Source organism: Culex quinquefasciatus, chromosome 2 (genome assembly GCF_015732765.1).
Source record: "Culex quinquefasciatus strain JHB chromosome 2, VPISU_Cqui_1.0_pri_paternal, whole genome shotgun sequence".
NCBI lineage: Eukaryota > Metazoa > Arthropoda > Insecta > Diptera > Culicidae > Culex > Culex quinquefasciatus.
In genome coordinates, this window is record NC_051862.1 from 219,727,565 (window position 1) to 219,737,193 (window position 9,629).

The following is a 9,629-nucleotide window of genomic DNA, read 5'->3' on the forward strand; positions in this document are numbered from 1 at the left end:
ATGTTTGGGCTTGTTTAAAAATGTTTTGTTTATAAAATTCCAATGTACAGCACAGCAAAAAAAATATTTTTCGCAAAAAAATAAAATTTTCGTCAATACTTAGATATTTTGGAAACTAATGATGGCGAAACAACTGGACAGGTGTATAATGCATTTTAAAACACTTTTTTCATTAAAATGTTGAAACCATGTTTCGTAAATTCAATTTTTATACTTTTTTATTTGTTTGCCCACCCCCCCCCCCCGCCCCCTCGACTTTGGTCAGAGTCGAGGGACATAAACTTCAAAAAATATTTGCAACGGCCTTATTCACAGAAAAAAAAACAATTCCTTAAATCATGAAATGTGTTCCTGAATTTGAGAACAACGAAAGAATTTATTCATGAGTTGAGTATGGTGCATTTGCACTACAAACGTGAATATATTTCTTCGTAGTTCTCAAACTCATGAACAAAATTCACGATTTCGAAAATTGACATTTTCCGTGATCTTCACTCTTTTTGAAAATTTTTGCCTCTTTCTGTAATAAACTCATCCACAAAGAATAACCGATATCCCGCTGCTTCATCAACCTCATCAAGTCCTTCAACCAGATTTCACCAACCTTCACTTTATTGAATCATTTATCCCAACCCGGCTACCGGTCAGATTTCCCGTTCCGAAGGTCGTTTTCACCACTCATGATGGGCCATTCATTACGTAAAGGATGTCCAGCCAGACATGTCAACCTTCTGGATTTTGCCGGAAAATACTCGAAAAAAATGATGGATGGATTATGAGTTTGGTACGTTCAATTGGATGTTTTTGGTAGCAAATGTGATACGTTTTTTGAGTGGGGCTCTCCATCACGTTTTTTGTTACAAGTGCTATGTTAGGGTGGTCCTATTTTTAAGTTATGTTGAATTTATACTGATTTGTGTTATTTTGATTCATTTTTTGTATTTATTCAAGTTGTCAAAGAAAGATAAGAAAATACTAAATTCAGAACCAACCTAGCAAATCGAGTAACAAGATTCATCGCACATGTCCATTCACCGCAAAAATGAAGAGAAGTGTCCTCCGAAAAAAAGCTCAGCAAAAAAAAAGCAGATAACAAAACCTGAATGAAATCATATTCCCCGTGCACGGATGATGGCCAGAAGTGAAAAGAATCCCATCAGTGTCCTTCCCTCCCCTGAGAGAGAGTGTCCAAAAGTGGATACCAAAGTGACATGAAGTAAATAAATTGCGATTAAGAGCCCGCCGCGCCGCATCCTTTGATGATGACGTATTTGCTGTCATCAAATTTGCGAGAGTGGACTTCGAGGTTCGAGATTTTGACTTTGGACGAGGAAGCTTCAATTGACGAGCAAATTGATATTGAAATCTTCGATTTTTTCCTCAATTTCAATTTGATCGAACCCGTAGATTCAAGATGGCACTGACGACCGGTCAATGATTGCCATTTCACCTCATCAAAGCAAAGCCAACTAGGATGGAACACAAAACTATCCGAGGAAAAACCCCCGGCGGCCATAAATATTCATCAGATCCGGGTAGGCCTAGGAATTTGGCAGGACAAAAGCAGAAGGAAACGAAAGGATAAGATGCCATCTCTTCCGTCGAGAGAGAGCAGAAGAATGAAAGCTGAATCGACCTGGCACACTTGGCAGTGGTCCAGGAGGCCAATAAAAGTGTGGCGTTCTGCAAAAAATAAAGGGGAATGGGATTGGAAGTTTTGCTTTGATTTTTTGGGGCCCGGAAACGGATGCACGATATAGGTTGCTCTGCCAATTTGGTGATATGGATTTGCGTTGAGTTGGATTGAAAGGGATGCGATTATTGAATGAGGAATACTTTATGCTGGGATAAGTTTTAAATTTAGTTTCTGATCGCAGGGAAAACTGAACTTCTATCAAAGCTTATGAGCAAATTCAATGAAATTATAAACAAAGCAAGTTTTTTTTATTACACAGAAATGTAGCCAATATCCAACTGTTCAATTAGAATGGCCGCAACGGCACCGGCTAACAATATCAGCAACTGTACTGTCATCTCGGGGAATCGGGACACATGGAATGAATTGGAACAGCTTTTTTAGCCGTGCTAATGAACAATATATGGATATTTTTGATCGGTTTCGGATAGGACAAACCTAGATCACAATAAGTGATTTGATTTCCAAATTTCAAACTTTCAAGTGCTCTAAAATCTGCTTCCCATTTTCAGACTGTAGTCTCAGTTCACCCCAGATGAAATCAATCGATGGTCTTAGCTGCACTTTGAGGTAGTCTAAAACTTCCCTTCAAAAGATTTCTAAAAACAAATCAGAGCCTGGACAATCAACACACACATGACGAAATCCAGTCTACAACCCGCTAGGATCACCATCTCCATGCTAAAGCGAACATTGAGGTAGTCTCAACCTTTTGATCTCACTATCAATTGCTTGTCTAATTTTGTTGCGAGATTCTACGAAACAGATTAGAAGTTAAATGATTGCCATTCAGAGTGATAGTGAAGTTTCGCAATATCTGTAAGCAAAATATCCCGAGCAGGAGGAGTGTGTTGGGTTGTTTGAATTGTTTGGAATAAATATGTATTTTACCAATATATGCCAACTTGGTGAAGGTTTAGAAGTATTCGTTGAACGAAAAAGTCCGTAACAAAATCTTTTCATCCAAAAAATCTTATTTAGGTAAATCGCTGATAACTTTTCAAGATCAACTAGGATCGCGAATCGAAGGATATAGTGTGATAAACGTTTTTCCAACATGTTTCATTCTTTAAAGTTTTGTTTAAGATTTGTTTTTTTTTAGAATAAATCGTCTTTTTTCGATCTGTTATCACATAATGCCATAAGTTTGAAATTGGTTCAAGAATACTTATTTTTAAATAAACCAGTTGACTTTCTTAGGTGCAATCAATAACGTATGAAGTGAAGTGTTCCATTTTCTTATTTAAAACTTCTAATAATCCAAAATAAACAGCTTGAGAACGGATTTTCTGATCAATAGGGGTCTCGAGCAAACTTGTAGGTATTGCTTAGGCCTGCTCTAACATAAATATTTACACTATTCGAACCCAGAACCTTCCATAAATTACATAAATTAAATAAATAACAAAAACAACATCAATTACATAAATTACGTAAATTACATAAATTACATAAATTACATTGATTACATAAATCACATCAATTACATAAATTACGTAAATAACATAAATTACATAATTTACATAAATTACTTAAATTACATAAATTACATAATTTAAATAATTTACATAAATAACATAAATTACATTGATTACAATAATCACATTAATTACATAAATTACATAAATTACATAAATTACATAAATTTCATAAATTACATAAATTACATAAATTACATAAATTACATAAATTACATAAATTACATAAATTACATAAATTACATAAATTACATAAATTACATAAATTACATAAATTACATAAATTACATAAATTACATAAATTACATAAATTACATAAATTACATAAATTACATAAATTACATAAATTACATAAATTACGTAAATTACATAAATTACATAAATTACATAAATAACATAAATTACATAAATTACATTAATAACATAAATAACATAAATCAAATAAATTACATAAATTACATAAATTACATAAATAACATAAATCACATAAATTACATAAATTACGATTACATAAATTACATAATTTACATAAATAACTTAAATTACATAAATAACATAAATTACATAAATAACATAAATTACATAAATTACATAAATAGCATAAATTACATAAATTACATAAATTACATAAATTACATAAATTACATTAATTACATAAATTACATAAATTACATAAATTACATAAATTGCATAAATTATATAAATTACATTAATTACATAAATAACATAAATAACATAAATTACATAAATTACATTAATAACATAAATAACATAAATCAAATAAATTACATGAATTACATAAATAACATAAATCACATAAATTACATAAATCACATAAATTACATAAATTACATAAAAAGCATAAATTACATAAATTACATAAATAGCATAAATTACATAAATTACATCTATAACATTAATTACATTAATTACATTGCTAGTCAATCACAGCGACGGCCACGACCAGCGGTAAGATCACTGGGAATCATACTTTCATAGTTGAGACAAAATTACAAAATTATGAAAATATTTTCACTGAAGAGATCAAAAAATTCACATTTTCTGTAGGGGTGCTTTTCTTTCCCATTGGCCATGTTTCACGGGCAATTGTTCCTTTTGCCTCACTTTCCCCCACTTGTCAAATTACCAAATGTATTGTATTTCAATGTATCTTCCCGCCATTTAGGCTGCCATCATACATTTAAATGTTTTAAATCATTTTAGAGTAGTTTATAACCCACGTAATCCCCTCATGGAGAACTAAAGTCCCTCAAAATGACATCCTGAACTCGGGACAAACTAAAATTAATGAAAATTTGATGAATATGAATAAAAAGCGTAGCAAATCTTTTTTTTTACGTTTTATTAAATCCCTCTTTTCATGATCACGTCTACCGATAAGTACCCAGTATTTGGCTGCCAGCTGTTCTCTGCAAACTCACCCAAACTCAAAGGCGTTACACCACACTGACCACAGCCCAAATCATCGCCCATTTCTTCCTCCTGAACTGCCTCCAAATAAGCCTGCTTCTGCTCCTTCACTACGTAATTCCCGCCCACCCCATCACTCGGTAAACATTTCCTCTCAACACAAACTCGCACCGGCTCCTCATCGATTCTCAGCAGCCCAAAGGGAAATTCCACCTCGATGTCCATGATCGCGCGAATCCTAACCGTTACTCGGTAAGCTGAGCTAATCATCGCGATAAGAAGCACCACGCCGGTGGCGATGTAAACGATCGGCCGATCATCGCTTCCTGGAAAAATGTGTGAGTGAATAAAGTGTTTGTTTAAATTAAATTTCATTCGAATCGAACCTGTTTTCGCCGTAACGACACGCCGTCGCGCTTCGTGCGGGACGTTTGAGCTGTTGTACGCTACGAGCAGCACTTCGTAGGACGTATCCGGCGCCAGGTCAACGATCTCGACGACTGTCTCGTGGGGTGGGTACGTTCGGCTGGTTACGGGATGACCGCTGGTCGAGTCGATCACGTGCACTTGGAGCAGTTCGTAGAGGGAGCGATCCTCGCAGGATGGTTCCAGCCGAAGTTTGAGGGAGTTGCTCGACACGTCGAAGAAGTGGAACTTTGGGGACTTGTTGTGGGTGTTGGTGGAGGGGGAGACGATGCACTGCTGCCAGACGAGACTTGAGGTGTAGGTTGGGTACTCGGCGCTGACTGCGAAGTTGAGGGTCTTTTCCGAGTAGATATTGAAGAAGGTGTCGGTTGGTGGGAGTTTTTGGAATACGACGGATTCCTCGCAAACGGTGCTGGCTGTGAGGTGGCAGTACATTACGGTGTAGCCTTGGAGGTCGTTCTGGTTTTCTGGTGGGTACCAGGACACTTCAAATGATTTGTTATTGTTCAGAAGCTTCTTAAATCTTGGCTGGTGGGATGCCATGATAGGTTGTACTTGGAATCCTTCAAGGTGTGGACTTTTACCTGGAATACTTCTTTGAAGCGTAATGCGGAACGCTTCATGATTCATATTATGGAACTCGGCTCTACCAAACGTTGGTTGAAGAGAATTCAACGATGGTTGGTAAGTTATGCCAGTTTCTGAGACTGCCATCACATTGGTTTCATTTGAAGTAGAGTCACGTTGCCAGAATACTTCAATAGTCATGCTTTGATCACTGTTTTCAATGTAATTAAATACACCAACAAGGCGATTTTCATCCGGCTTTTTTGAGCAACTTAAACAATTAAAACGGGCCTTCCCGGGCGTCCGATCTCGGAACCCCCAGTCGGACCAAATTGTTTCCTGGTTGGTGCTCTCCGGAATAACTCTCAAACGAACTTTTGGCTGCGGACAAAAGGTTTTCCCAAGTGTCCTCCTGAATATCATGTGATTAGTTTCAACTCTGCTATCATTTTTGCACAGAAAGCTGTACTCAAACTTTCGTCCAAAATAGTTAAGATTTTTCTTTGACTTCCACGACATAATAATCTGTTTTTGTTGATTTTCCACAACAATGGAATAAGGTGCTGCTGGTCTCACAACATCGTAATGATTCACCAAAATCCTCTGCGTAACACTTCCAAACTGATTGCTTATTCTAAGTCGAAACTCGATCATTTCCTCGTCCACTGGATACTGACAACTCTGGTCGCGACTGTCGAAACTAAACGAATCATTCACTTTAACCAACTTGCAGGATTCAAACGTATCCGAATTCATCAGCAACAGCGAGTAACTTGTCCCAAACTGGCAGTGATCGGTATTTGCTGGAAAGTGGCAGTGCAGATAGTTCAAGTTCTCAGAAAAACACTTGAAATGAGCTGGATCGATCATGGAGGGAGGTTCTCCCAGTGTGACGACCTGTTCGTCAATTTTGGCGCCCAAATATTCGCACGTGTACCTTTTTTCGCTACAGGTGGTGCCATTTTGATTTATGTTGGCTTTGTAGCTAATTGTGGAGACGTTTGTTACCTTAGCATCAAGTTGAATTCCATTTTCAAAAATATGGAGAAATTGAGTGTTGTTTTCATTACTAACAACGTCTAACGAACACTTCACAGTATAAGTTCTGATGTTTGACTTCAAATCGATGTCCTTAGTAGAAATGACAAGATCTGAAATGAGTTTCAAAATTATTACCATCAAAAACTTACAACACACTTCAGTAGCTTCTCACTTCCTCCCACGTTTGGCGAGGAACTTACTCCAACCACGTAATCTTTCGCAATTGCACTAGCGAGCAAAACTAGAAACAACATTCTACGGAGCGATAAGTGCACTCGGAACGAGGGTTGAGCGTCAAATGCCGATTCCGATGCCGCTCGAGGTGATCCTGTGCAACTATACTAATAATCACAGCCGATCTGTGCTTGGTTCGATCTCCCAAGTGAGTTTAGTACGGAGAGAGATTTCACGTCATCGTATGCAAATCGGAATGGGAGAGCGATAATGGGTGTAACAAATAGTATGCTGAAAGAAGTAGTTTTTTTTTATTATCGCAGGGGTCAATGTTGGTGATTGCGTTAAGGTCACGTGATTAGTTAAGTTATCGTAAGCTAAACGCCCCGTAGAATTGCTGCAATTATGCATGTGAAATTTGTAGGAATTATTTTGCGGTAAACATTTTTTTACATAATTTGCCATTATTGAGGTGAAAAGTTACTTGCAGCAAGTAAGAATTATTTCAGTAATTGAAAAATAGTTTTACTCAATTCTTTATTTAAATTTATTTTGTGTGAGTTTTATGAACAAAAATTTATCATTTATTTTTTTACTGAAGACTCCAAATTTGTTAAATCTGAAAACGTTCAACTTCATTGTTTTTGTGTACATTTTGTATAACTTTTTGAAAAATTGTTGAATTTTATTTTTTTTCCATTCCATTGAAAAAACAGAACAAAATGCTCAAAAATCGTTTAGAACTCGCGATTTGCGATTTACTGTAAATGGTCTGTTTTCATTAAAAAATATCACATTTTGTTATAAAATTTTCACTGGCGTCAATTTTCATTAGCAGCATGTTATGAAATTTTATTGTTATGAAATATTTTGCCTACATTTTTTACAAATTTATTTCAAAAATCGATTTAAAAAAAATTGTAGAAAAATTTTGTTTTTTTTTTATTAAAATTATATTTCTTTGTTACAGCGCTAACGTCACATAATAAAACCAATAAAAACTATAGATTCAGCTTGTAATTTGATGTTATAAAACAATGCAAAAGGATTGGAAACTGAAACAGTGCTGTAAGTGAGAAAATTGTGCTTCCACAGGGATTTTTGTAAATTCGCCATTTTTATTTTCCTAGAATTGCTGTATGTTGGCACTGAAGAAACATAAACTAATTGTTAAAAAAGCAAAATTGCCCAGAAAATTGTTACCTACAAGATGATGGTATTGGTTTTGGTGCCCAATTTTTTTTAGGGTGGATTTTTGAGAGAAATGCGTAAAAATTATAAGCGAAATATTACATTTTTCCAACTCTACCTGGAAAAAATGATGAATTTGAATGCATTTTTCAAGGTTTTTGAACAAAATATGATATTTTTTATGAAAGCGGACCATTTTTCAGTTAATCGCAAATCGTGAGTTCCAAACGATTTTTATGAATTTTTCGCTGTATGAAAACATTGTTCTTGAGGCAAAAACCAATCAAAAACCTGGTGAGCCCAATGGTTTCCACCACATCACTTTTTTTGGGACCACTAATGGCCATCCATTGGCTCACCTTCGAATTTGACTTTTAAACTTAAAGATCCAAAAATCTCATAAAAGTGGAATATTTTTTTTTTCTTTTAGTGTATTTTTTCGGAAAGCCCATAAAATTTTCTACAAGTTTGTCTTTGACCACTTTTTGATACGATGCAACGGCTTCGAGATACAGCAATATTGAAATTACGAAATACAAAAATATTTAAAACACTTACGCCCTTCTCAAATGTCATTATCGAGTGTAACTGGCTCCATATACACAAAAATGGCTTATGTAAGCGTAGTATAACATGTCTACAAAGTTTCATTGAAATCGGAGAGGAGCGGGTACAACCGATTACATATTTGACATGGAATTGCTCTATATGAAAAAATACCCTTCTAGGTTAGTGCAGATTCGAAAAGTATATGTATTGAATTTTCCATAATATGACATGTTCCGAAATTTTCAAAAAATGAGCAGTTGGTCCGCCCCTCGGATTCGTGATAAGGGACAAAAAAAACCTTTTTAGGACAAAGATTCACGAAAATACACATTAAAATATATTTGAAATTAAAATAATAATAGATTACTTTGAATGTTCCCATGAAAAACTTTTGATATTACCCCACAATATATCAACGGGCACAAATCAGAAAATTATTCTAAAAATATGGTGACGAATGACCACTTTTTGATTACAGCCACCTTTATTCAATGACCATCAGCAAAAACATTATGAAAATAATTCATATGATATAAAAAGACGCAAAATTTTAATATAGTATTCAAAAATCAACAAATCAACAAAGGCAATTTGAAAATTTAGTTCTTCCTGTTTTGGGCCATTTCAGGTTTCTTCCATCTGAATCCCGAATGGTTATTTACTTTTCGTCATTTTCGTCACCCGCTCAAAGAGCTATTCTCAACTGAAAAACATCTACAGTCTATCCCCGTCAGCAACCAACTTCCAACTAAACTCTCCAACCAACCCCAACCGAGAAACATCCCCAAAACTGGAAACTGGCATACAGCCGTCCTCAACCGAACTCCTCATTCATCCCGATGAACTCCAGCTTCGCAATTTTCCCCTCCAAAGACTTTTTCCCAAACTTATCTCAGTAGGCTTCACGAACTGTATGGATAAGGACGACAGCCCATCACGTCACGGCACGCTACGATGTTTTTCACCGGGTTTCTGTTTTGCTATCCAAGTTCCGGCCCACCCCACAGCCTACTCCGGCTAAGAGGGCCGTGTGTCAACCGGAATGAATGTTTGTTGCTTTCCCTGAGTCCTTTGCC

At 35.7% G+C, this 9,629-nt stretch overlaps 1 protein-coding gene across 1 annotated transcript; it reads right to left on the reverse strand.

Annotated features, from left to right (window-relative positions):
* Positions 1-4,520: 4,520 nt before the first annotated feature.
* On the reverse strand, positions 4,521-6,932 carry LOC6035790 (cytokine receptor). The gene is made up of 3 exons (XM_038258082.1): positions 6,812-6,932; positions 4,992-6,749; positions 4,521-4,931 (listed from the first exon to the last, which is right to left on the reverse strand). The coding sequence occupies exons 1-3, from the start codon at positions 6,891-6,893 to the stop codon at positions 4,540-4,542; spliced, it is 2,232 nt and encodes a 743-aa protein (XP_038114010.1). The 5' UTR covers positions 6,894-6,932; the 3' UTR covers positions 4,521-4,539.
* Between the last annotated feature and the right edge of the window lie 2,697 nt (positions 6,933-9,629).

Coding starts and splice junctions, on each gene's coding strand:
- LOC6035790 (XM_038258082.1), bottom strand. CDS start 6,893: ATGTTGTTTCTAGTTTTGCTCGCTAGTGCAATTGCGAAAGATTACGTG. Junction 6,750..6,811: donor CTCGCCAAACGTGGGAGGAA/GTGAGAAGCTAC, acceptor AACTCATTTCAG/ATCTTGTCATTTCTACTAAG. Junction 4,932..4,991: donor TGTCGTTACGGCGAAAACAG/GTTCGATTCGAA, acceptor ACATTTTTCCAG/GAAGCGATGATCGGCCGATC.